The 25,935-nt window shown below is 39.2% G+C and overlaps 1 protein-coding gene across 4 annotated transcripts in view; it reads left to right on the top strand.

The window, feature by feature from the left end:
- The first annotated feature begins 8,667 nt into the window (after positions 1-8,667).
- The window catches only part of cald1a (caldesmon 1a), a 70,996-nt gene continuing 53,728 nt past the window's right edge, over positions 8,668-25,935 (top strand). The window contains exon 1 of one of the 4 annotated variants that reach the window (XR_013288308.1): positions 8,668-8,883. Coding sequence is in view for 3 of the 4 variants with exons in the window: in XM_077543959.1 (XP_077400085.1) it covers positions 8,863-8,883 (21 nt within the window). In the remaining variant the exon portion in view is untranslated. The remainder of the gene's footprint in view (positions 8,884-25,935) is intronic. The other 3 variants (XM_077543959.1, XM_077543963.1, XM_077543964.1) reach the window with 3 other exon arrangements.

Raw genomic sequence — 25,935 nt, 5'->3', positions numbered from 1 at the left:
GGGAAAAAAAGCACAATGATGCAGTTCGGTACATGACATAATGTAGTCTACTTTCCCCTGTTTTATTACTGCAAGTTTGACTTGGTTGAGCCGAGTAGGAGAAAGCTTCACTTGTCTTTGTAATGGAAATGAAGTTTAACTCTGCAAAGTCCACGTTTGTGTGTACTTTGAAAATCAAACCCTGCGCTGGCGCTTTAATCCTCCTCAGCAAGCGATAAGATCTGTTTACGTTTCTAAGCACACCCAAAGTGAAATGATTATCTCCAATGTCTAATCTCAAAGGGAATCGCCGAGATTTCTATTAAAATCCACGTGTGGTGTCACACGGTATTCACACACGTACTCCAACGGCTGCCGTGAGCCGCTCTAAGCCAGCAGGATGAAGAATGAAAAATATTCCGTTTTGCAATTCGTCAGCAGCAGTTTGGATGTTTGCAAAGAAAAATTGCAGCAATCCGAGGACAATACACGGCTCACCTACTATTGAATTAGAATTTGGTGGGTTTCCAACCTGCCAAACACAAGATTAAGTGAAGCTCGAAAACACATTTCATATTCAAAAAGATGATGTGACCGTGCTTTCTTGCAATAAAAGTCGTGATTTATGATGTAAAAACAAACAACATTTTTGAACCGCTCTCCTCTTAGTCGGCGCTCTAGTGGGAGCTGAACTTCAATAATGGTAATGATGCGGTTGAGTTGTACACCGCTGCAAACTGCAAATACAAAATGGAGCTCATGGATACCTCTGACAGTGGCATTCAAAACTGAGTGTCATTATCATCTGTGGCTGTTGACGGACACGGTTCTAAACTATCGGATCGGGTTGAGTTTGTTTTGACACGTTCATGTAATTAGTTGATGTGGGCGTCAGATAACAAGCTGACTGACGGGCATGTAAAAGAGAATTTACTGGCTGTGAGTTTATCTTCAGGTATTGGAACGGATTCTGAATTGTACAAAAAGCCAATGAAAAGCTCCACAAAAAGGGGTGATCAATTCTGGACTGGTCTGAGTATAGCAGTAGTAGAAGATTGTAGCAGCAGTAGATACATATATATATATATATATATATATATATATATATATATATATATATATATATATATATATATATATATATATATATATATATATATATATATATATATATATTAGGGGTGTTAGAAAAAATCGATTCGGCAATATATCGCAGCGCGCAATTCTCGAATCGATTCGATATGCGTCCGAATCGATTTTTAAACATAATATTTATACTTAATATTCAACAAAACGTCTTACTTAGGGTTAGGATTCACACATTAAACATGGAAGAATGTTATGATGTATGGAACATTAAGCCTTAAAATTGTATTTCAGTGCTGTTCAAACATGAAACAGACTGCAATCTGTTTGTTAAATGCAGTGGCTCAGTTATAAGCCTGAATTTTACGATAAATAAATACATTTTCATACAAATCTTACAGTGTACTAATTAGTATTTTCAAAATTTGAGTAAAAAAAAAAAATCGCAATAATTAATTTAGAGATTCGTATCGGGATTAATCGGTATCGAATCGAATTGCGACTTATGAATCGTGATACGAATCGAATCGCCAGGTACTAGGCAATTCACACCCCTAATATATATATATAATTTTCAGCCGAAAGAATATGGCCAAAATAGAATGTTGTGGTGGCGCAAGCAAAAAAAAAGTGCAGGTCTTTGATTGGAGCCCCTCGAGCGCTTCCACTTTTTCACCCGCATCCCGATGGCTGTACTAAATACTTTAGCTAATGCTAGCACTATTGCTATCAACAGTTTTAAACACGGAAACACTTACCGCTATCTCCGGGTGATTACAGACCTGCACAGGACGCTGTGTGTGACTTTGCAGTCCGTTGCCGAAGACGATTGGCTGGTGCGAACAAATGTATTTATTATTTTTAAACGTTGGTGAATATGTGAATGTGTGGATTTTAAGTGAGCGGCGTGCAGCACCATGTCCTGTTAACAAATACAAACGCGTCATCTGCACCGGACACATCTGTGCCCGCCCGTGCGAAGTACATTGACTATAAAGTGTAATGGCACCACCAGAAAACGCTCACCATTCGTTTAATGTACCATTAGCCAACATGTCTGCGGTGTGCATTTCAATTTAAATTGTGCTTTGTTAAAATGCCAATGCTAAATAAACCATTTATAATAATATTATAATTTTAATTAATTAGAATAAATTCAATGATAGTAAAAATTGGCATAATTTTTTTTGCTGTTTTGGTTAACTTTTAAGGATAAGCATTTCTCATTTTCGGTTTTCGGTTTCGGCCAAAAATGTTAATTTTGGTGTGTGTGTGTGTATGTGTGTGTGTGTGTGTGTGTGTGTGTGTGTGTGTGTGTGTGTGTGTGTGTGTGTGTGTGTGTGTGTGTGTGTGTGTGAGTGTGTTTGTGTGTGTGTCCAAACTTTTGGCCTGTACAGTATATATTTTGTTTTCCTCTACCACATGCTCTATACACATTTAAATCTAGTAAAATACTTTGAAGTATTCTTTATAGCGCCTATTCTCACCTTTCCACTTTGCATATTGCAGCAATTCTACAATAATTATACGGCATGACAATAGCGTATATACTAATAGTTCTCCAATTATGAGGCAAAGTGTGCTTGCAGTTGAAGTTTACTATAAAACTGTCACATAAAACAAAAGTGAGTTGAACATCAAATCCTATCTTAACTCATTCACTGCCATTGACGGCTATAGTTTTCAAAAATGTATTTTAACTATTTCTATTAGTTTAACATTTTTTCCCACTTTTGTTAACAAGAGTATGAAAACCTAGAATTTTTAAAATGTTATTAGAGTTAACTGTTAAAGTCATACGATTAAAAATTTTATTCGCCTGACGCCTTTTCCTTGTAAAAAAAAAAAAAAAAGGTTATTAAAAAGTAAAAAATATTTTAAAAAAAGAAAAAGAAAAGATTATAAAAAATTAGGGGCATCAGGTAATAAAAATTTGTAATCGTAATTAATCGCATGACTTCACTAGTTAACTCACGATTAATCACAAATTTTATATCTGTTCTGAATGTACAAAAAAAATTTAGGTTTTCACACTCTTGTTAACAAAAATGGAAAAATATGTTGAACTAATAAGAAATAGTTCAATTGAATTTTTGACGTCTATAGCTGGCAATGGCAGTGAATGAGTTAAAGTGTATTACAAAAGCATTTCACCCTCAATATTAACCCGTGATTGGTGGTTATTTTGTGCTTCATATTTGTATAGTATTTTTTTTTTTTAAGTCCACTGTCTTTATACTAATGTAGACGGGCTAAGAGACATTAGCATAGACATTACAGTACTGTAATTATTAGGCATTTAACTTCAAACAACTTCTACTTTACACACAAAACAGCAACACATACAATAAGAACATACAAGTAGTGACAATTTCATGATTGCAAAACAAATGGTATAAAAGGTCGCTTGGAATATGGAACACAATCTTGAGCTCTTTGGAGTACATTAGTGCACATCCCAGTTCTGCTTTGTCAAGATGATGACTCAACAAGGTGTCTGACTTACAACGTTCACTTTTGTCTCCACTAGGGGATGTCCAAGCATCACCCTTCACCAGTCCAATCTCCCTTTACTTAGTGGGACGTTCAAGAAGTGTCCACAAAAAAAATAAAAATAATAATCCTTGTAGAGGATGACACAGAAAACCAACTGTGTATGATTGTGTTGTCAAGCAGCACAAAATTGAGTTGAGGCCTTCTGGCAGATTGTGTCAGGACATGTGAATACCAAACAATATGAGATGTCCCAATCTTCCCTAATCTTGTTGTGTCCTGTTACTTTTTGTCTTCATGTTGAACAAATGACCTTACTCTGATTGGACACAGATGGGGCTTCAGGGGTAATATCAAACATCGCACGCTCGATATTTGAAGTTCCCCGGTTTCCCTTCCCAAGTCTAAATCATTTCAAAGGATTGCAGTCGACTGTCTTGCGTATGTCGCTCAGTTGAAGCGAGCAACAAATGGACCGCAAACTGCTAATATTACCGTCCAAATGGCTGGGCTCACTAAATGGGCCTCTCAAATATCAGCAGTTTTGCCACGGAGATATAATCCAGAGAGACCCTCGCTGCTTGTTGATGTGGCAACGCCGTGATTAAGAGGAGCTTTGCCGGGGCAGGTGTCACTGGGGCCATTTTGTTTCAAATCTGTAATGGGAGGTGCCCACCTAATAACCTTGGGGACGTCTCCACTCTCACTTAGCCCACTTTGCAAGACTCCTGCGTATCAAAGGCAGCTCCCTGCATTTGCGCTAATCTTTTTCATCGGGTTCGACTCGCAGCATATTGCATCCGGTACGCTGCAAAATCAGAAATGCTTTGACATCCATCTGCTTCCAATCATCCTTTTTGCCATCGGTGGTTGCAATATACAGATTTCATCAAGTCAACATGAACAGTCTCGTTAGGTCGGGTAGAGATACATACTGTATGTTATTAAGGATGTGGTAACGATCCATACATGGACATTATGCTGCTGCCAGTTGAGAAAAAAAATGGGGGAAATTAATGTGTTCTGTTGTTATGGTTAGGAAATGGATAATTATTGTTTAAGCAATAAGGGCAGAAGAAGACATCTTAAGTTTTATGCCACTAGATTTTCTGTTTCACCTTAAAGTGGAAGTCAACGTAAAACATTTCTTGACATTAATATGTTATATGTGACCTCACTAGTCTAAACATGGCATTCTGATTAATATTACATTTTTGGAATATGACTTATTAAGCAAGATCCAGCCGTTTTTTATCCATCTCAGGGGGCGGCCATTTTGCCGCTTGCTGTTGACAGCAGATGACATCAATGTTGCTCAGGCAACGACCAATCAGAGCTCACCTGTTTTCTGAAGCTGTGCTGTGATTGGTTGTTACCTGAGACCTGAATAACATTGATGTCATCTTCAGTCGACAGCAAGTGACAAAATGGCTGCCCCCTGAGATGGGGAAAAACTGCTGGATTTTGCGGCTTAACTCAAATTCCACTAACACAATATTAATACTGTACCATATTTAGACTAGTGGGCCTGCATAGAACATATTATTGTCAAAAATATGACTTCCCCTTTAAAGAAGCACTTTTTAATGAAATGTATCAAGCTAAAATATTTGGACTGATATTCTCCCCGACCGGATTTAACATTTTGTTAATATCAACAACCAACGGATTCTGTCTTTGCTTTGCTTGGACATGCAGTCTGCACTGTTGCAATGGCGTCCCTCAGGGATCCATCTCGGGCCCCCCAAAAAATGTCACAGAGTTCCACCACGGCCAAGTGGGTCACAGCGTGGCTTTTAATCCTTGCGTAAAAGTAATCACTCAATCATTTGACATTGTGGAAATTGGCCATGGAAGAGGTCATAGATGGCTTCGTGTGCAGAGAGCGGGATTCAACTCTGGCTTCAACATCTGCATTACCAGATTTTAAGTTAATTTTAACTACTACTGTAGAAATTGTTTACATTATCAACACAGTGGGCTTTAATCACCAACAATTATGCACAATTTGTTTTAAAGCATTTCTTTATTATTTTTCGGTTCTAGACGTATTAAACCATGATTTACTTCATGCATTTTGTTAATCTATCACAGAGTCCAATACTGAAGCTACAAAATGATTCAAATCGTATTTTTTGTGTGTGTGTGTGTTTTTTTACACGATTGACTTTCACTTTTATTTGTATTTGAATTTGTTTCAACAAGTTGTGTTTGCGCACCCTGTCACCTCAGGAGCTACATGGCGCTAACCAGGGCTAATTCGGAACAGCTGGTACTCGCTTGCAACTTAGGAGGAAATGGATTTGCCAGCGCAGGTGTCAACAATTGTGCAAAGTTGATCTCATGTAAACTTTTATTTAAAACTGCCTCAAACTCTAATTTGTAATAAAGTTTGTCATCGCTGCTGTTGGGCCAATGCAGTGATCTACACTCAATAAGAATATACAGGCAACACTACTTTTGCTCCCATTTTTTTATGAGATGAACTCAAACATCTAAAACTTCTTCCACATACACAATATCACAATTTCTCTCAAATATTGCTCACAAAACAGTATAAATGTGTGATAGTGAGCACTACTCCTTTGCTGATCTGGGGACTCAGACAATGGTGAGAAAACCGTGGAAAAAACACTTCAGACTGTCATGTTTCTGTTTGGTGTGTGTCCAGAAATCTGGACATTCCATGGACTATGTGGGCCATTTTCAGTCATCAAGTTGCACAATTCTGTATCTGAAAACCTGAGCTCTGGATGTACTACATAAAAATGGAATAGTGGATATTGAATCAATTTTCCTTTTCTATAATGCATTGAACTGAAGTGAATTGAATCTGGAAAAAAATCCCAATCAGATCAAACTGAACTCTTGTGAACCGAAATCGAATAGATTGAGGAAATTAGAACCGATACCCGGCCCTCCTAAATAGTACGTTTACATTAACTTGTCTCACCCCGAGAATCATTTCTGGCAATCACATTATACCATGAGGTGATTTGGCAACAGGCTAACAAAGGTTTTCGGAGCCAAGTTTTGCAAACATGATCTGGGATGAAAGTCATGAAAGAACTTGCACAATGGATGGCGGGTTTATCTTGAAATTCATCATTTTACTCAGGAATGAGAAGAGCTAAGCATTGCCCAACCCTCTTGTCTTTGTTTCTCTTCCTTCTCATGCACGTCGGCTTTGGATTTTACCGCGCACGCAATTACATCCGCACATGCACGCAATCAACATGCCACATTGATATTTGTTTTCCTTTATCTGAAATGGACACATGCGAAAGAGCGTCGGCGGCGCATATGGTGCTCATTTCTGCACCAGTGGCTTAATGCTCTTAAGTTCAAGGCTTTGTTCAGTGCATCATTGTTTTTAATGGAAAGACAAAGCTGTGCTGCTGTTAATTCACAGGGAGGGAATAAAAGAACAGTGCAGCTATTGTTTTTGTCACCTTTGAGAAAAATGACTGACAGGTAACAAATAGCGGGAAGCTGTGGACTGTTTTTTCGACTGTGAAGATTTCAATTCTACAGCGTCATCATACAAAATGATGGATGTTTGAAGTAAAAGAAAACAACAAAGCATTCATTCATTCACAACAGAATAGATCCATATATGCTATTTTGAGCTGATGTCAGATGGCTTTTTTTTTTTCATCTGTGAGATTCCAACCAGTTAGCTTTCAGACTCACGGCACTTACATTTGCACAATATTGAGTACATTTGTGAATACATTAAGATAATATCATAATTATTTCAGCATACAGTACAGTGAATCCACACTATATTGTGTTTCATCATATTGTGCCTCTGTTATAGTGTAGATTTTTAAGATAACATTTTTTATGGGTTTTGGGGACAGCACTGAGGTCTACTAGAAGAGATGCAGTGTGATTAAAAGCAATGTACGCATCAAACCAGTTTTAAAATGTCTTTTTTTTCACGGAGCACTAAGCATAAAGGCTCTGTTAGTATGTGCTTCTGATCCCTGTGTGCTAAAGCAGCAGTTGTTTACAAGAGCATCTAATAGTTTAGCATTAAGTTAGCATTCGGCTAGCGGACGACATTATACCATTTTTTTTGTTGTACAATTTGCTTCTTATCAGAAGTTATTATCTTTGGTTTTATATTGTTTTTTTGTTTTATGTGTGAAAGGAAAATCACAGGAATCTGTGAACGAGTAATAAACAGTTTGACACAAGCACACGTTTGCCTTCTGTAGTCAATTTTGTGCTTACACAAGTCAAAATGGCGGTCAACTTGGTGAAAGGAAGCTCTCTGCTCATTGAAGAGCATTGGATTTTGGATCGTTGTAATTTGATTTGTGAGGATTATTTTGTTTTCAAATTGTGAAGAAATGTAATTTGACTACTGAAACAATCTGCATGGTTTGTATGCTAGTCACAGGCAAAAGCAATACAATATGCAGTTTGTTTTCACAATGTATTTGCATTAGCCTACGTTGCATTGTGGAAATATCAGTAATGGCCGGATGTTCTGAATTGTCAATTTGCAGAACTGTGCTAGCGAGTGAGTCTTAGTCTTTTTGTTTTTGGAATATATGTTAATCTCCTATTTCTTTACAGAGAGTGAGAACCGGCACAAAGACAACAATAACGGTTCTTAAGAGTTGAATTCAAGAGCTGATCGAGACATTTTCCAATGGTTTTCTCATTCATAACCAAAATCACTTAACAAATTATTACATAAATATACATTGTACTGTCAAAACAGTGCTTTTAGCATGCCATGTTTTAGTTTGTGTCAGTCACTTGATACACTTGTCGTGTTACTAGACATTAAAATGAACAAGAAATTGAAGATAACATGGTGGTCTCTTAATTTTTTTCACATGGCTGTAAATATACTTTTTGTTACTGCTTTAAACGTTCTATGAGGATGACGATCTTCCTGTGTTTTGTTTACGTAATTCTGTCTGTCAAAGCACTTGCTAAACACGTGTCGTTAAAGCTGTTATATTAGTAAAGTTAATATTATGTAGTTACAAAACTGGAAGTAAAAAAAAAAAAGAAATTGCAGCAGTAAAGGACTGCTTAAAGTCCATTTCCTTTCTGCAGAATAAAAGTTTTGCTATCGTTTGAATGAAACAAAGTGTGTAATTTGCTAAATAGTTCAGCGCCGGACTTGACCAACTTGGCATTGTATTCTTTATTTATTTTTTTAAGGGGGCGGGGCTTAAGTTGGGCTTCTATCGGTGCTGCGTGGAGCGGTGGAGCAACATCAGTCTGGCTGCCTCGACTCTCTGCTTCTCCTTCTTCTCCTCACACTCGACTGAAGAGATCATGTCCCGTTACGATCCACAGGTAAGCGCACGCAAAACGAGCCCGGCCATGCCATTGCCTACTTACTGTGACGCATTCAAACATGTCTTTGTGAAACAAAGGGGATCGGTGTGCTACGCGTATTTTTGTGGAGCATGTTTGGCCCGTTAGCCGCTCCCTCCTTTGTGCGCTCTCCTAACTTTTCATGAGCTTATGCATAACGTTGTCAGTCACGACGGAAGCTTGAGAATTTTATTTTCACACCCGATTTATACAAAAATAAACAATGGTGACGTGGTTTGGAATTTTGATCGCACTTTTAAAGTCAGGACAATAAAGTCACTTAATGTTTTATTTTTATTTTTTTAACAGCATTATGCTATCCTGAAAACTGTTTTCTCTTAAGAATACGGTACTAACATGCAAAGACCATCATATTTAAAAGAAGATACACCCGCATACTATCTGTTTTCAAGGTAACACCTTTTTTTGTGATCTCCTCGCCCCCTGAAGCAAAACTGGTCCCCCTACTCATACTGAACTTGAGTTGGCCTTCGAGTCTTTGAACGCAGCTTTGTCACACACTAATATGTGTGAAATGTATGCATGGATGGGGAGGGGAGGAGGGGAGCTGCATAGTGTCTTTGTCTCTTTTTTGCTTTTTAGGCCAAAGGCGGGACAGTGATTGAAAATGAAAGTATTTGATGAGAGGGAGGAGCTGACGATGCAGTTGTGTGATTTCAGACGTTGGCAAATTTCTTGAGGATGATATAACCCAACATTAGATTAGGTACACTTGCACACTCCAAAGCAAGTCAGTGACCCCCCCTCCGCCTCACAATATTGCAATTTAAATATGAGTTGTCAGTTCAATTCAATTTCAATTTTTTTCCCCAGATTCACTTCAAAGTAAATGTCAAGAAAACAATAAAATACAAAAAAACACTTGGCCTTTTCATTATATTTTCTTATAAATTTATGGGGAAAAGAGATATTAAAATAATCGATTCAGGTTCGAAAAGGAAAATCGATTCAAAATTGATTATTACATTTTTTAAACCCCGCCCTACAGTAAACAATATCACATGTAATTTACGTAATTAACTGTTCTTACAGGGTAGGCCTATGGTAAATCAAAGGTAAAGTTAATGAATTAGTAAATCGTTATCATTGCAGAAACTATTATAAAATTATAGTGTTGTGTTTCTTTCTGAGTTTTACTACCTCAATCCACTCCAAAAAATTCCAACAGGAGCACGTCGTACAATTATGTATTTATTATTGGATTGCAGTGACGAAGAACTGCATTGCATCATACTGGCAGCTGTTTCTAATATTTTGCCACCGCTGCAAATTCCAACCACAAAAATAAATCCAATTAATATCTCTCTGACAGTGCATCATCTTTTGTCAGAGCGGAATTGTTAATGCAGCTCTTGTATTGGATCTCATTGGTTTGTGTAGGTGTACCTAATGAAGTGTCTGAAGATAGGAAATGTGTTAGGATTCCAAACTAAAGGATGACGCTGTCAACCAAACCAGTCCGGCCATTGAGCCTGGACTAGAGTTGAACTCTTGGCACCTTGCTTGGCTCTACCTTCCGACATTACATCATCAACCAGGTGCACAAGGAAAAATCTAGTAAAATTTGGGGTCCCTTTGCCCATAATGTTTTACAGTATAATGAGGCGTGCACAGCAGGATTGTGTAATTGTCAGTGTGGAGGTAATTGCACAGGGTGATAACAGGGCTTTGGCTGTGTTGGCGTTTGGACCGGGCAGGCAGGATGTAGGGAACATTGCCATGCATTTCCGGAGTCTGGACTTGCAATGTGTGGTTGAAGGCCTCCGGTTACTGTACGCTGACTCCCTGGCTCGAAAGCATGCTCACTCTGATTAAAGTTTAAAAAAAAAAAAGAGGAAGAAAAAACAATACGGATCCGGTGACCCCGTCCGCCTCATTAACGTCATCATCGACATGCGTCCACACGTGCAGTGCATGCATGCAAGTTTGATACCAGAGCCCCTTAATACAGCAGTGTATCGAGTTCCAAAGAAGGAATCTGCCGTTTCTTACCACCACTGAGCAGCAGCTGCCAACTCAAGTGGGATAGGATGGAAAATAGATTTTTAATGTACAATATGTTCTTCCCAAATCCAGCTTCCAGTCACTGCATGCAGATGTAGTAGCCAAGCATACGTTGATTCCTGGCAGCAGGTGCCAGCACTATTAGCCCGGTTTCTTCGCAGTATGAAACTATGTAAAATATGTTTCCTGTCTCTTTTGCCCTTTTTAACCTTTCACCTGCACCTCCTTTCAATGCGGAGTGTTTCTCTTGAGAATGTTCATGCTTTGTGATAAATGGAGGACTGAACAATTAATCAAATTCAAATCACTATGTAGTAGAATGCAATTTGGAAAAAACAACAACTGAGTTTCATTTTGGTCGATTGGTAGGTTTTATATGTAGTGTATATGTTAGGGATGTGCAATTAATCAAATTCAATTACAATTTAAATTATTACACTCCATCTGCATAATCGTTAACAAAAAGGAAAGATTATTAATACTAATTTTGATTTGTTTAAATTTATATATTTGCACCTGTTTTTAATTTTAAAATGACAAATTTAATAAATCTTGTTTGGTCCAAAAATTATAGTGTTTCAAAGAAATGTATTTGTCTTAATATTTTTTACGTTTAAACATTTTCTTGTTTTGTATAATAAACGATGAATTATTACAAAATTAATCGTGATTAATATTTTCTTCATAATCGAGCAGCCCTATGTTCAGTGTTAAAAAGTGATGTTGAAGAATGTTTACATATCATTGTTTCATGAAACATGAAATGTCAAAATGATTCAGCCACAGAAGTGTTTAACTCATTTGCTCTGAAAATCGTATAAAAACGTTCTATTTTAAATATTGCCATGGTCCCAAAATGTATTTATACGTTTTTTATGCTAGAGCATATTGAAAGCTTTGATGCAGCTTCTGACCTGAAGAGGTCGCTTGGAGCAATGGTAGTTTTTACAAAAACGGCCAGCAGGTGGCAACAGAGTATAAGCGATCAACCAGGGCCATGTTGCAACAAGCTCTTTTCCCCACTGTTTTGAACAGGTTTGTGAATAATGACTAAACTTAGCTATATTCTAATGCTAACTGCTGCAAACAGATACAAATATATATTTTTTCCTGATGAAAGAAGAGATTATAATCTTTCTTTTGGTAGTCAAAATCCAGTTAAACAGCTGGGTGCAAAGTGGGTTGCTTCAGTGAAAATGGCTGCGAGGGAATGAGTTAAATTACACTTGTTAACAATGTTTTACTGAATCTTTCATCAGAGATGCAAGTAAAGTTTTCTAGATACTTTTTTTTTTGCGCTGATTTGAAATGAGGTTTTCTTGATAATAATAATAATAAACACAAATATAATATGTAATATAGTAATATATTTATTATTAGGAATAAATATATTATAAAAAAAGTAGTTTTTTTTTAAATAAGTGAGAAAAATACAATTAAGGACACAAAGCCATCGCTGAATAAAAATGGCTGTTGACCAGCGTTACGGAATTTACAAAATGTCTCATATTAATTGATGGTTCATTTGTCTTTATTTTAGCATCAGGCTAATCTATTAGACCAAAAATGTCTAAAAGATAAGATGATTTTTATTGCAATACTGATTCATTTGTTGCTTGTTTGTTAGAAGAAGAAAACAACAGGGAGAGGACCTTTAAAAAAAGAATTGGATATTAAATCACATTACTGTATTGAGGGGAAAAACTATCAGAATTAGATTATTTTCAAAATCATCCAGCCAGATGCACTTTAGGCGAGGTTTGTGAGTGTGATTGAGATTTGACAAGAAGCTTATGGGGTCTGTGGCTATTCTCTCCCCCCCCTTCAGAATTGGATAGCATGTCATTTGAATGCTCTGCAACCAGAACCACACTGTTTGGACCCACAGACAGAGCTGGAATAGGAAAAAGAAATCTTAACTCTTCGCTGGGTAACAAGTGAAAGCGGCCGCACTGCCTAATTGCTAGTGAAATCACACGAGGGCATGAAACACTAGACCGTGTTTAGTTAGGTCGTGGAAAATACACCGTAAGTGCTCTGCAGATGTTTGTGATATAGAAATTTGAGATTTGAGACCACTGTCGCCCCTCCCTTGCCATGACATTTCCCTTAGCGTAATTTAGCGTTGTATTTGTTTCTCGTCATAACGCAGCCAAGCTGACGTGGCGCAGTTCAATTGGTGAGCATCCACGCAGCCGTTGGATCATCTGATATGTTTCTGCAATTGGACTTGTGCTGTCTCTTGGGTGAAGGAGAATGCTGAATCATTTCAGTCCCCGTGTTTCGTCAAGCTGAGTCTGGCCTGTTAGTGCACAACTAACCATTTGGAGGCGGCGTGGCTCAGTGGTAGAGTGGTCGTGTAAATTCGATCTCATGCCATTGTGACCACATCAAAGTGTCCTTGAGTAAGATAATGAGCCCCCTGTTGCTCCTGATGCTGCGTCATCCGTAGGTGAATGAGTAGTCGAATATAAAGCGCTTTAAGGGCCGTGTAAGGTTGAAAAGCGCTATAATGAAGTACCATTTATCATTTAATCGAACTACATTTTGAAGAAAATTATTTTGGAATAGACGAACACTTTTGTTCTTAGGCCTGAACCAACCATCAGGTAGGCCTGAGAGGCTTGACTTTCCGCAGGCTTTAGCCACACTCTGAAAATACTAGCGACCTTTCATCCATGTCGTTTTTCTGCCTTTAAAACGCTATCACTCCGAGCCAGATTGCCTAATAAGCAGCATGCCATGTCGGAATTGGTAACTGGCATGTTCGCCGCCAGTTGCCAAGTTTCAAAGACATTTGTAATCCTTTTTTATGTTTTTTGTTTTTTACTAGGTGATGGTTTTTAATCTTAGCAAGGCAGCGTTGCTTTGTATCTTAAAAGATAAAATACTTTCTTCCTCACATTTCATGGCATTTTTGTGGATGATTGATTGAGAGTGAGGTCAGTTCTCCAAAGCGCCGCTTCTGATGTCATCCCGCAATGATGCAAATTCATTCCCCAAAGCAGGTTATTGGGAGAAATGTACAGTGTTTTCGACAGGAACAGTTAGCCTTTGGGCTTCTTCTCATCTGATAAAACGAGCACAGGAAATGTCTCTGTTAGCTGATTGGCCTTGTGCTTTCCTTTTGCATCCTCCCAGCGGGACCACAGACGTGCACGGCTCTACTTTGTGGAAGCAACTTACTCCCGCCATTCCTCTCCTTCCCCACCATTACAACCTTTGCTTTTTAAACTCTCATACTCCGCTTAAGAACAAATGCTATATATGTCATTCTGTACATGGATATTTCCTTGTATTTTCTAATCATTCTCCCTCCAGCCTCCCATAACCAAACACGTTTGGCCAATCTGTCATTAAGTATTAATTTTGTCCGCCGTTTTTAAATTTAGTCTTTTTTAGTCCAGTTTCAATCACATTCAATGGTAGAGGCACGTGGTGAACATTTCAGATCTAAAACTATTTTACATAAAAAAAATTATCATCTTTTTTAACAAAAACTTGACACACAATTACAGTATATCAACAAGTGGTTACGATGGCTCCATGCTATGAGCTAGTAAGTTAGCCAGCATTAGTTAGCGGTCGGATTACCATTATTGTTGGAACGTTATAGCCGTTGGATTAATGTTACGTTATAACTATAATTTACTTCCTTTTTCAACCCTTCAAGTGAATCCACTTCCTTGTCTGTCCCAGGCACGTGGTGAACATTTCAGATCAAAAACTATTTTACATAAAAAATTCTCTCATCTTTTTTAACAAAAACTTGACACACAATTGCAGTATATCAACAAGTGGTTACGATGGCTCCATGCTATGAGCTAGTAAATTAGCCAGCATTAGTTAGCGGCCGGATTAACATTATTGTTGGAACGTTATAGCCGTTGGATTAATGTTACGTTATAACTATAATTTACTTCCTTTTTTAACCCTTCAAGTGAATCCACTTCTTTGTCTGTCCCATGTGTTAGCTAGCTGCAAATTTGAAAGGGTGTGTGGCACATGACAGTGTCACAGTGACAGATTAGCAGGGACAGCATTTTACTAAATCATATTTACCTCTCGTCTTTGTTTATGAACTAAAATGTCCATAGATTTTAGTCCAGTTTTTATTGAACGAAATACATTTTCGTCTTGTCTTCATTAGTTGATGGAAATGCATACTGATTTAGTTATTGTTTAGTAATTAGGTCTAGTCTAGTCTAGTCTAGTTTTCGTCGGGGGAAAAATGTGTGTTGACGAAAATATTTTTTCTTTATTTGTCATTAACGAAAGTAACACTACTGTCATTAATGTTTTAAACCCCATATTTTAGGAATGATGGGGAATTTAAAGAGTGTGGATTGTAATAGGATGAGGTAAATCTCAGGGATGTGTGTGTGAAAAATACCTTTGAGTATAAACACATGATCAGTGTGGTCATGTGTTTACACAGCGAGCAAGGTTAACTGCTCTGAGTCGCACAAGGAAAAAAAAGACCGCTGGAGGGGTTAGGGACAGACAGGCCACTGTGTGGGTCACTAATAGGCTTGCTGGATTTGTGCTGGTGGCTTACGGAGGTTATGTGTGTGTCTGTGTGTGTGTCTGTGTGTGTGTGTGTGTGTGTTTGCTTGGCTAGCGTGAACTACATGTTGGACGGCCGCCATAACGCATGAGATTTGTCCAACGGCGGCGAGGAGTGACATCATACACATAAAAACAATCACCCTGTCCTTAAATGGATATGCACATGAAGCAGACTTTTACGTCTGCTTGTGTACCTTGGAAGAACTTCAAAAATGAGAGCATTTTGAATTCTCTTTTGCGCTTTAACCAACCTAAACAAATATGACACTATCATGATGGATTTGCAAACGTTATCATATTTCCTTAAACACTCAGGAAGAGCCGATTAGTGCAATTAGGATGGTAAGAGGGTCTTGGGTGACTTATGGTGTTAATGGTGTTAATTTTGTTGGTTCATTGCCCAGCCACAAGAAATACTATTCTTTGTTTACCGGAAAACATTGGTACAAACCAAGGCATCTTCCTCATTTCCTGTATAACTGTACTAACAACAGAGAAACCTGACTTGAGTGGGAAGTCTGTGCAAAGTTTGACTCAGCCCAAGTTTGAATATACTGTAGGTTGTTGTTGTTATTTCAGAGAGTTTGAGGCAAGCCGCTGGGCATATTGATGACATTCCTATTATTAGTTCAGCACAAATCTGGAATGTGAATATATGAATGTAAAATTGTCAGTCCTGTCGGTGTAAGGTCTTACACCGGAAGGATTCAAGGAATGGACAGACTTTGTGGTGTCAATGCATGTATTGTACGTCTCCAATACGTAAAGCAGCTGGGGTCCATGCCGAGTTGCAGTCAGGAGTAGTGGTAATTGTTTTAAGAGCACATTTATAGAGTGTAGTCTTTTGTACCTCCTAATCAGAAGCATACTCACATAGATTTGCATACGAGCCTCCGAGGATCGCTCAGGAATGCTTTACCGACAGGGTTGGCGGCGGAGACACTCCGCTGTTGCCATTACTTTCCACTTCACGTGTCACTGCCCTGTTGAGACGAGGACGGGGGGGTCGGTGAAAGTGATTAAGAGTGAAGATCAAAAGCAGAGCCATTCTTCCATCAACACCCCAAACAAATGGAGAGTGTGTTCAGGCAAATCCCCAGTGAGCCCTTCCTTAGATTTTTAGACATGGACTATGTTTACATGCAGTCAACATTCGGGTTAAGGCCAGAATTCCGGTTTCGGTAACCTGTTTACATGCGTGACGGAGAGAGCTACTCTCGTTTACATGCTCATTCGTGTTCGATTGGAATATCCCGTTCAGATCGTGATGCACGGACAACGTAATTATGTAAATCAACGTCTTTTCCGCTTTTAACATTCTACGGTCAATAAAAGACCGTAGTCGGTTTCCTCCTCGCTCCAGAAGTGTGGTTCTTTGCTGCAAGCGTCATGTTTGTTTACAACCGCCTTGAGTATTTCCGGCGGGGTACACGCCAGAAGAACGGACTTATATACTTGTATAGTAGGCACAAGCTGTGGCGTTTTTCGCCGTAGAGACACAAAATAACGTTAAAACGCCACAGAGAAATCAATGTAATCAAGTGAAGCTCCTTTAGTGAGTGGGACATAGCTGCACATACAATTCGTTACTAGAAAGACCGAGATTCATTGCGAATGCAAATAAGCAAAGAAAACGTAAAGAAGATAGAAAGCATGCGCACAGCGAAAAACAATGCGCCGTTCAATTGAAATATTCCGAATGCGTTTATTTGAGCAAAGTTATGAAAGGTAACCCAGGGATCGCATATTTGGGTTATTGTGCGTGTTTACATGGCCTTATAAAACCAATATTCAGGTTTTAAAAGGGTTATTGCCTGCATGTAAATGTAGTCATGGATACCAGCGCCGCATTTCAACATTGCAGTCCGAATCATATTTATTGGCCAAGTATGTGATTGTGAAAACACATAAAGAATTTGCCTCCGCTCAGTATGAGCGACACTAGTAGGACAGTAACCTGACATGAATGTACAGAGAGTTTCTACCAATAACAGTTGTGCAAATGATGCGCAGTCATCAACAAAGATAGTGACCATTGGTGCTCTAATTACAATTGTTGCATCATTGAAAGTGGCCAGTTGCTCAGTAATTGTGATACAATTTTGAATGTGCAATGATGCAGAAAGTCCTTCTATACGTCGAGTCAGCTGTTCAGGGAATTGATGGCAAGAGAGGAAGAAGCTATTTGAACGTCTGCTGGTTTTAGTGTGTATAGTTTGATAGCATCTACGAGACGGAAGGAGCTGAAAGAGGTGGTGACCAGGATGTGGAGGGTCAGAGAGAATTGTGCCTGCCCTTATCTTGGTCCTTGCAGCGTGCAAGCCCAAAAGAGTGAGTCTGGGGGTACCAACTGTCTGCTGCAGTCGGGTTTTGTCCTTTTTGTGGCAGCAGCCAACCAGATTGTGATAAAGACTTGCATTACAGCACAGTCAGTTCTGGTCATGCATTTTTTGCATACATATGTAAAAGTTGCTATCAAAAATGCTAGATGATAAAGTGAAGGTAGGCACACTGTTGGAAAAATAGATGGAATGAGCTACGGTTGCCCATCATGTATCAGATGATGGGCATTGGACTGTTTAGGATTCAGCTTCTAAGAAATTCAGGATGGATTCTGTCCTGTTCAGATAAGATCTTGTGGCTTTTGTGGATTAATTTCACCGTCTATTGGATCATTTGTATTTTGTCTCCCTGCATTCTATTCTCATGTCTGGCAAGGGCGCAGGGAGAACAAAAATATGGTTTCAGAAAACCATTTTAATCAGACGGTGCTGTGCAAAGGCTGAGGTTGGCGTGGGAGATCTCTTTACCTCATCAGAGGCCTGCCAGTGGTGATTGGAAGAAACACTCAGTCAGGTTTTATTGAATAACCCAAGCCCTGGACCGGAGGGGCTTTACTGTAATAGAGCGGCTCTATAGCCACTGAGGTGACAGCCAAATGGTACTTATTAAACGAAGGGCTGATTCATATGATGTGCCCTAATGTAGTTTAACCCACTCGGTGGCTCACGCTTCGGCTTTAAGGCTTCTGTCCACTCAGATTTTCAACAAGCCAGAAGCACACAAAAAAACAAATGAATTCTGTGATTAACAAATCCAATAAAGACCTTGTCCCTCATTTGTGGCTCCCATCCACAGTGTGCTCTTCAGGAATAACAAGGTCAGAGTGTATTTACCCGGTACTCATCGCTTGTACACAAATTGAGCATGACGTCTTAACAGAACAGAGGTAAGGATTAATTAGCCGCCGCATTTAGACTAGTGGCTTCTTCTCTTCAGATTAAAGATGGCACATGTCACGCAAAGGAGATTTAAAACATATAAACGGGTTGAAGTCGAGACAAGTTGTGTATGACCTCTATCCAAATCGCCATGTAATTGCTCTGTCGCTATTAACGACCTAAAATATTTGGTATCAGCTCAAAAAGTCCCAGCATCAGTCCAAAGCAAATACGGACACTGCAGTTTGACTAGTTTATCGGTACTCTACTTCTCTATTGGCTTGATTGAAAAATACTCATTAGCATATTGTTGTTTTTGGACTCAGCTCGGGTAATGGAGGTTGCTTTCAGCTTTTTATTCAAGGTTCATTGGATTGCATGTTGAAGAGGGCACACATACAATAGAGCGCAATCGTGGGAAATTAGTAGCCTCATTAAAAGTAATTTGATTTATTTTATTTTTTTCCCCAATGCACTCGCACCCACAACTCAACAATGTTTTCTCTATCTGGCTTGCATCCCATTTATTTTCTGAGTGTGCCTGAGTTAGATTGTGATTCCGACATCGCCACTCAGCCCTGTGACAGCCACCTGGGAGAGCAGCTTGGAAAATGGAGCCTTATTAGTCCAGGTTAGACATAATAATGACCAGTAATGGTACACCGGCCAAGCCAAACTGGGCACTGAGGATCCGGATTGGCCTGAAATGAAATAGCAGTCAGTCAACATAAACACAAGGTGGGTGGTGGTTGGAGAGGAATATGTATGCGTCAAGGTGCCTGTGTATGTGTTTAAGACAGTTCTGGCATGCACCCGCGTGCGTTTGAGAGCGAAATTAACCCAGACGGAGACGGCACTTTGGTGAGATGGACTAACCCCCCCGTGGATACAGCTCGGAGGGGGGCTGAACTACACTTTTGGTTTTCTTACCATTTAGCTGTGCTGCTTTGTGAACTAAATCTCATTTCCAGTTATGCCATCAGCTAAAAAAGTGCCAGCAACAACCTCGGCGGAGCGAGCAGCCTCCGAAGAGCGGCGCTCAATTATTTACAATTTCACGGTTGTCTGAGATACGTGTTATTCCAATAAATTTAGGAATTAGTAGGCTTAAATACCGTACATATATTAACCTCTAAAGCTGAATTTTATCCTCAATTTAATGGTAAATACCACATCATGCTAATGGAATTTAAAGATGATTGGGCATTCCATGGTCTTAACTCTTTTACTGCCAAAGACGTTAAATGACGTTCTGCAAAAACCTACGGAGGAGCGCCAAAGACGTTAAAAAACGTCCTCCCATTTTTTTTTTTTTTTTTTTTGAAACGGGTGCTGTGAAGGCTTGCGGAGCTCTCCTGAAAGTTTCAAGCAGGTTTCTTGAGCCTAATGACTATTTTTGGCCCCTAGAGGGCAGCGATGACTCTCTTTTGACAAGATCGGGTGGGCGTCAGTAGAGGCGGAGCTAGAGCGTTGAGCAGGAGATCAGAATGGAAAACAAAGGAAAAATGGCGGCCGGTCGCGAGGAGCTAACGCCAGAGCCGTTTTTTTCAAAGACCAAAAGCATCGCTAAAAAAGCACATTGTTGATGACGATCATCATCATCGATGATGAAGATGATGGTGACTCCGTGGTTGGAAAGCATTGACGCGGCAGTAGAAGACGTTAGATGGAGCTAGATGGAGGAGGGAACGGGCAATGGCGAGCGTTTGCAAGCAGCTCTACACTTACAAGACGAAAGGCATCGACCAACGCTAAAATAGTACATTGATATCCATGATGATGAAGGTGAATCCGAGCTTGACGGCGAAATTGGAACCGCTGACGCGGCGGCTATGACGGTGTCGTAACGCGGAGCGCAACCGAGCACGCGCAGGCGGACGTTCGATCGGACGACGGAGAGTGCCCCGAGTCCAATGCATATTCATCGGAGGAAGTGTGTACAGTCTGCTACTTGCTTTTTATTTCCCGGAAAAAAAGGCCGTCAAGAAAGTGTAACGTTTGCACGCAAAACGGACCAATGTGAAAGTGAAAGTAAACTGATGTGCGAGTCCTGGCGTCTCCTTGCACGCAGGAGAGCGTTACAAAAGGAAAAACTGTATTTGAAACATCCACATAATTGTAAATAGTACCACAGTTGCACACATTTGTAAATAGTTTGCGAAATTGTTTTGTCAAATTGTTACACTGTTGAATGGAAATAAACGTATTTTGCAATCAAAAAACACTTTTTCATTGTTGGTGAAAGCGTTTTACAGAAGTAAAGCACTATTTAGGTGTTTGTGGCATCATTCATGGACAAAAAGAAGTGTACAATTCACTAGAGTGCATGAAATAACATCGTTTCACAAAAAGCTCTTTTTCTCCGTTTTTTGTTTCAAAAGAGAGAATTTCGGTGAAAGTAACCATTTTCTATTGTTGATTACTGAAGAACGGAATAAGGTAGAACCAAACTTTTTTTTTCTGATGAAAGCTGAGAGTCCAATCTTTCATTTGGTAGTATGTGTGTTTCCATAGTCCAAACACAACATTTTCTGTGGACCTTGAAAGATCACTCAAAATGCTTAAATCGGCTGGCACTGGCGACAACCCGTTTTTGAAAACGTCTGGCAGTCAAAGAGTTAATAGGCTGTAGTCTAAAATTAGCACACACATATTAGTGATGAAATGGCACCAGCGAAATTGTGTGACGCGCCTCAGTCGGCCGTTGAATGACATGAACTCACTGGCCTCCGAGTTTTCGGGCAGAAGATACAAAAGGCAGAGAAAGAGAGCTTTGTTATTTCTAATGGAATTTCATCCATAAATGTGAATGTGGGGGTATCCAGTCCTTGCACTGCTGGTCACTTTGTCCACAAAACTGTCTGGAACAATGAGTAGAAAAAACACACCTGTGGTATAGGGTGACATCTGAATACCCTGCAATTAAAGAAGGACCGTTATCATTGACCACTGTTAGGACATTTGTTGGCTACCTGCCATTCTAATAACAAGCGGCACAGCCATGCACACAAGCTGCTATGGAGCTAATAAAGCTTCGCCCAGAAAGGAACCTTAGCTATGACACGACTGGAATGTGTTTTCTGGATGAAGAAGTGAGCTCTCTTCTCACTAAGACAAAATGGATGAGCTGTTTCAACAAAGGTGTGTCATTTTTGCTTCTCGCTGTCAAGCAGGGTGGCTGAGCTCTACTTGGAATTTGATGGGTTTACACCCCAGAATTTTCTGCTGACTTGTCCAGTATTGCCATTAAAAGCGTCACTTTCCTATTACATTCCTTCTGGCCCAAGTGTGTTGCTGCCAGTTTTACTGGCTCGCTCTTATGCAGCACACAAGTCACGTAGTTCAATGCGGTTCAATGTCATTCAAAGAACTTATCGGCCCATTCAATTCATTTTGGGCTGCACTCTGTTTTCACTAGATAGTGTCTATTGTGCTATGACGGGAATAGATGGGAATGGCATGCATCACGGGGCAGGACACAAACGAGGGATGCGGCCGAGAAGTGTGGTGGTATTTGTATTCATTCGTTATCGTGCAAGATTCCTGATGACTGCACTGTAATCATACATATTTTTCTGCATCTATATACATTATATATGTATATATATATATATATATATATATATACATATGTATGTACAGATGAATGTACTGTATAGATGATTGTGTGAGATTGTGTGACCACAAACAATCCAGGAACACATGTTGGATGTTGGCAGATTATATAATAATTTAGGGTGTCAGACTATTGAAATTTTCAATCGTAATCAATCACATGACTTTGAATTTTATATCTGTTCTAAATGTGCAATAAAGTTAAAGTTTTTATACTCTTGTTAACATAAAGGTGAAAAATAATGTTGAACTAATAGAAATATGGCTTCATCTTTTAGTCATTGATAGTTTAATAGTTAAAATTAAAAAGATGTACTGTACTGTAAAAAAAACATTGATTTGTGTTGAGGTCATTTTTCTACCACTAGATGGCATAATTGCATTTGTAAGACATTGATGACAGCTCAGTGCATTTTTCTTTTCCTAGAGCTATCTAATCTCTAACATGAAGTAACTTGTGAAATTCTGCACATTTTTAAAATTGTAAAATACAACATAACCCCAGTCTCCACAAATATGTGCATTATTATTACATTTATTACTGCTAAATGTTGACGTGGACGTGTTGCATTGCGACTGGAATTACAGTACAGGCTTTCCATGTAAGGGGCGGTTATTAATCGCACGTTTAAAAAACCAGTGCTGTTAAAGGAACATTAAATTAACTAAATTGAACGCACTAATATTGACACCCCTGATAATGATATTCACAGGCACATATTCTTTATTCTCTGTGCATTGTGCATAGTGACAAATATTACTGACTGAGAATCGAGAGGAGCTGTGTCTTCATACTGCCCCCAGGGGGCCAAGGTGTACACCAGAATGAGCAGCGCAATGTACGTTGACGGAGAAAGTGTGACAAACTGGATTTTTGTGTGTAATTCTATAGAATGATGTCACTATTGTCAATCCAAGCAAACTCCAAACAGCGTCTTGGGATCATTCGCTACGCCCACTTTGAGCAATAGCGCCTCTCGGTCCAGTCATCTTGCTCGCCCCCACCACCCCATCCTGGGTCCAAACCGCCCCTTAATCCCCTCCTATCTCTCTCAAGGAATGCAGCCCCTTATTTTGAAAAATACCTTGTCACGTAATACCCTTGAAAAGCAGCCTCGCAGCACAAAAAAGAGGAAAAAAATGGCATTCCACCATGTGATTTAGTGACGTGTGTTAAAACAAGACAAGAAGAGATGAAGATTTATGACATTTTGGGGACATTTAAACAAATATGTCCTCCGTGCAAATGACTTTCTTCTTTTGCAGGTTTGCACTCAGCTGTCATGTTTACGAGTTCCTCCAGTGTTTGTGACTCATTGCATCATGCTTCAGTCTTATGTATGTTTCCATGTAAGGTATGATGGGAAGATGTTCTTCCTGTGTGGTTTGACTCTGCGGCGACATAAATCATCCGGCCGCTTGTGTCTCTTTTTCTTCCCATCCACTGTGTCTGAAAGGTGGCTTTTACAGGAAGTATGTCGCGAATGTTGTCAGAATTTTCACTTTTCCAGCATGTCTTGGAATGACCTCATATTCATTTGAGCCCTTTGTGCCATCTCGGTGGCTTCTGTGCATTCTTCGGATACTTTTTGTTGCCTGGTTATGAGACAAAAACATACAGCCCTCAAAGAGTTTCATTTTTCGTCCTTAGCGGAGTTTGTTTGTGTTTCATTCGCTTTGAATCTTTTTCCATTGGATTCTGTTTTATACTGTCGTCAGCTGAATAAACTCCATCGTCCATTGGCAGTAGCAGTGCTTGGTTTAAAACCCACCATATATCAGTGCCTGGTTACTCCAGCATCCGCGGCCCACTCACTAGTAGCAGATTAATGTCCCATTGAGGAGACGCAGACTCCTGGCAGGGTCCCATTTATTCTGACACAAGGCAGGTGTCGAAAGGAAGCCAACAAAAGCCACAATAGCTTTAAAGTTGAGTTTTTTTACTCTTACTGATGATTTTCTCACTGTATTAGCAGCAGTTTGGAACTTGGTTTTAATGTTAGTGTATTAAGACAAGCCTCTGTTTGTCCTTGTTACTTATTTATGATGCTGTTTACAAGACTTCTAAAGACATCACATTAACGCCCCAAGGAGCTTGTTGATGTCATTGTAATGTTTGTCTTCAACCCCACCAACGTTGATCTTCCTGTTTTGTTTTTTCGAAATATAGATTTTGACATTTTTAACTATATATCACTGGCATTGGGCCAAAACCTTGTACCTCCAAAATTGTCACCATGCAAAATTTGCTGGAAATAGTCTCTTTTGTTTGTGCTGCGTTTGTGCTGGTTTGTGCCATAAAAAGTTTGGCTTTTGCTATTACTGTTTTGCAGTTAATATAAATTATTTTTTAGGTCATCCAGAGTTCACCCAGCCCCCCATCTATTAAGAAACAGACCCGAAATGGGTCCAATTGTTTGTGCTGTGTTAGTGCTGGTTTGTGCAGTTACCATTTTTGCTTGTGCTGCGACGGTTTTATAGATATGGCATATTTAATTTATGATGATGTCATCCAGCCCCCCATTTCCTTCGAAATGCACCCAAAACGGTGCCAATCGTTTGTGCTGCGTTAGTGCTGGTTTGTGCAGTTAAATTTTTTGTTTGTGCTGCGACGGTTTTATAGATATGGTACATTTAGTTTAGTCTGATTGGTGGTGACGTCGGCTGTCTTCATTTGTTTTGGATGCGGCCTGTCTCATAGTAGCCTACCACACTCAGTGAGGTTTTGTGTGACCAAGCCACGTCGCCTGTGCTGCTTATTATTACTATTAACCATGCAGCTGTGGAAGGCAATGGAACACGACGTCTGGACAAAGCAACCTTCAAATCTGTGATAACTGGATCAAGAGTGGGCCCAACTGCTGAGAGGTGCAGATCGAAGTCTCAATGAAAGTTACAAAAGTTCATTTGTATGCCGTGATTGCCTCAAAACATTGTGCAACAAATACCTTCATTTTTGTCCATGCCTTTCTCGTGCATTTGTTTTACTAAAATAATTCTGTTGAAACACAATTCAGAAGTCAGATTTTCATTAACTTACTACATATGCTTTTTCTTTCATACCGACAATTTTGTCCATTTTAATTTAATCCCGAGTACATAATAAACAAATAAAACAAAAAAAACATTCCTTCAGTTTCTATGCTGTTAGCACGTAGAAGAAAAAAAAACTCTAAATGGACACAACAGTCGACCTTGAGAAGTTATGCTGACAAGATAAATATTTTATTTTGCACAATATTCATGTTGGTAAAACATAACTTTAATGTGTGCAACCAATGTCCATTTTTTCTTCTTTAAAAAACAAATCCAACACACTTTTTTCAGTGTACCCCTAACCCCCACCATGGGCACGTGTACAAATAATAAACTGTATTCACGCAGATGGTTGGTATTCGTCTTTTTGGTCCATTTTTGAAACTCTGCCTGCTAACTTCAAGTTTCAAGCTTTACTTCATCTATCCACCAATGTAAGTAAAATGTGTACAAAATGAGTTAATGTAAATAATGAAAGGCATCACTGACTCAGAGTAATGTCTACAGTGCAAAACGACTGAAAATATTTATACCCACTAGCTAGTTAGATGACATTATTCACATG

This window comes from Vanacampus margaritifer, chromosome 15, assembly GCF_051991255.1.
Source record: "Vanacampus margaritifer isolate UIUO_Vmar chromosome 15, RoL_Vmar_1.0, whole genome shotgun sequence".
Classification (NCBI taxonomy): Eukaryota; Metazoa; Chordata; class Actinopteri; order Syngnathiformes; family Syngnathidae; genus Vanacampus; species Vanacampus margaritifer.
This window is presented reverse-complemented; position numbering and strand designations above follow the sequence as displayed.